Consider the following 1908-nt stretch of genomic DNA (forward strand, 5'->3'; position numbering starts at 1 on the left):
TGGGTTAGCAGAGGAGTGCATGAAACTCACTGTATATATTTAACCCAGTTACAGAACTGTCAGGAGCATCATGATGTTTGGCACCTGTTGTACATGAGACGCTTGAAATCTTGGAAAAGCAGGTCCTTGTTTTTGTCCAAAAAGCCCTCGACGGAATATCTGTAATAGATGTAGACAGAGAAAGTGAGAGTAATCGAGAAATGGCCAAAACTAGTCAAAAGGAGGGATGCTCCGCTGAAAATAACTAGGAGTAAAGTGGTGTGTCAGAAAAAAGTTAAAATTACAAGGAAGTCAGATAGAACATAACACAGTTTAAACAGTAAGCGTCTGTCACTGAAAGGGTCACTATCACTTCCCATTAACGGACTGTGCTCTTTGCGCCAAATGATTCACAGTCCTCAGCCCGGAGGTCATGCCGCTTAGACGATTTATAAATTAGGCACATGGTCAAATTTCCCCCACAGCTCACATTTTGGAGAAGAAAAAAAAAACTGTCTACAAACTAATCTGCCTGCCTTTTTTTTTAACTGCTTAGTAAGTTTTTGTGATGCATCAGCGGGAGGTCAGAGGCGCACAGTAAGGCAAGGTTACATAAGCTGTCCAGCCCGGGGGAAAGAGCATGCTCTAGTGTAAATGTTGCCTCAAATAAACCTCTCTCTCCTCTCTCGTTCACAATTACTTACACAGTGTGGATCATTTGCTTAAAAAATCCATTCTGTATTCAAAATCCTACTTAGTTCTACTTTTAACTACTGTGTGTGTATACAGTTTGACAGTTTAACCCAGTGGTTTAAAAAGTAGGGATCCAGCCCCTCACCAAAGTAGGGGGGGGGCGTGCTTGGGGCTTAAACAGTTATTTTACTGAAACAATGTGTGGAAAGCAAACATATACAATTTGAATTTATTATTATTATTATTATTATTAGATGAGGAATCACTCACATAAAGAGGTCACAGGCCAAAAAGGTTGGAAAACTCAGGCTTGCAATATTTTATCATTTGTTTCAATTATTTATTTAATCAAAAGCTTAATCTGTAAAGTAACTACATCTGTCAGATAAATGTGGTATAGTAAAAAGTACATGTAAAGTAATGTAGTGCAGTAGAAGTATAAAGTCAAGATGATATGAAAATAAAATGGAAATGTACTTCCACCACTGCAGTATTTCACACTCTTCCACATACACAACTCTACATATTCTCTCTGCATGCCTCCCTCTCTAACACACACACACACACGCACGCACGCACACACACAGCATGTCACAAGTTGTCTGCATGGCCCTGTCTGTGACTGTGTCCTGGGTAGGCACTGTTGGAAGCAAGGAAGCGGAGGCTGGCTATGACAGATGTGTCCCCTTGGCTTATGGGTGCTGAAACCACCTGACCAAATTCCAGGAAGCTCAACGGAGAGGCACAGAGTGTGAAAGTAAAAAGAGAGCAGTTAGAACAACACAATAATAATCCACAACACTCATTTACAAGGACAGGACAGTGGTGGGAGAGGACAGACAGGAGAGGAAGTGCAGAGATAAAGACAGCAGCTCTCCAGAGACAGGAGGATAATTTAGAGAAAAGTATATAAAGTATGAAGGTCAAGGCTGGTGCAAGGGGAGGGCTGTGTTTTACAAGGTTAACAGAAGCTCACACTGAGACAGGAACAAAACGGGAGATTTTATACAATACAAACTTGTGCTATAAGTGAAAATGATATAGCTCATGGCTGCTTAAAGTGCTGCATGTGCAGGGCTGCAAAACTGCAGGGAATTAAATTGTGGATGGTAAAAAGAGTCAGGTGAGGGTTGCAGTACAGAGGGAGGAGGAAAAAAAGAGGAACGAGGATAAGGAAGCGAAGTAGGTCAAAGCTTGTGATAGTGGTGGTATGGTGAGAGTGGGGGGGGGGGGGGG

At 41.9% G+C, this 1908-nt stretch overlaps 1 protein-coding gene across 2 annotated transcripts in view; it reads right to left on the reverse strand.

The window, feature by feature from the left end:
• myo1g (myosin IG) overlaps positions 1-1908 on the reverse strand; it is a 44329-nt gene that overhangs the window by 30001 nt on the left and 12420 nt on the right. For both annotated transcript variants that reach the window (XM_032534885.1, XM_032534886.1), the window contains exon 13: positions 85-159. In XM_032534885.1, the coding sequence (XP_032390776.1) occupies positions 85-159 (75 nt within the window). The remainder of the gene's footprint in view (positions 1-84; positions 160-1908) is intronic.

The sequence above is a fragment of the Etheostoma spectabile genome, chromosome 14, assembly GCF_008692095.1.
Source record: "Etheostoma spectabile isolate EspeVRDwgs_2016 chromosome 14, UIUC_Espe_1.0, whole genome shotgun sequence".
Lineage (NCBI taxonomy): Eukaryota > Metazoa > Chordata > Actinopteri > Perciformes > Percidae > Etheostoma > Etheostoma spectabile.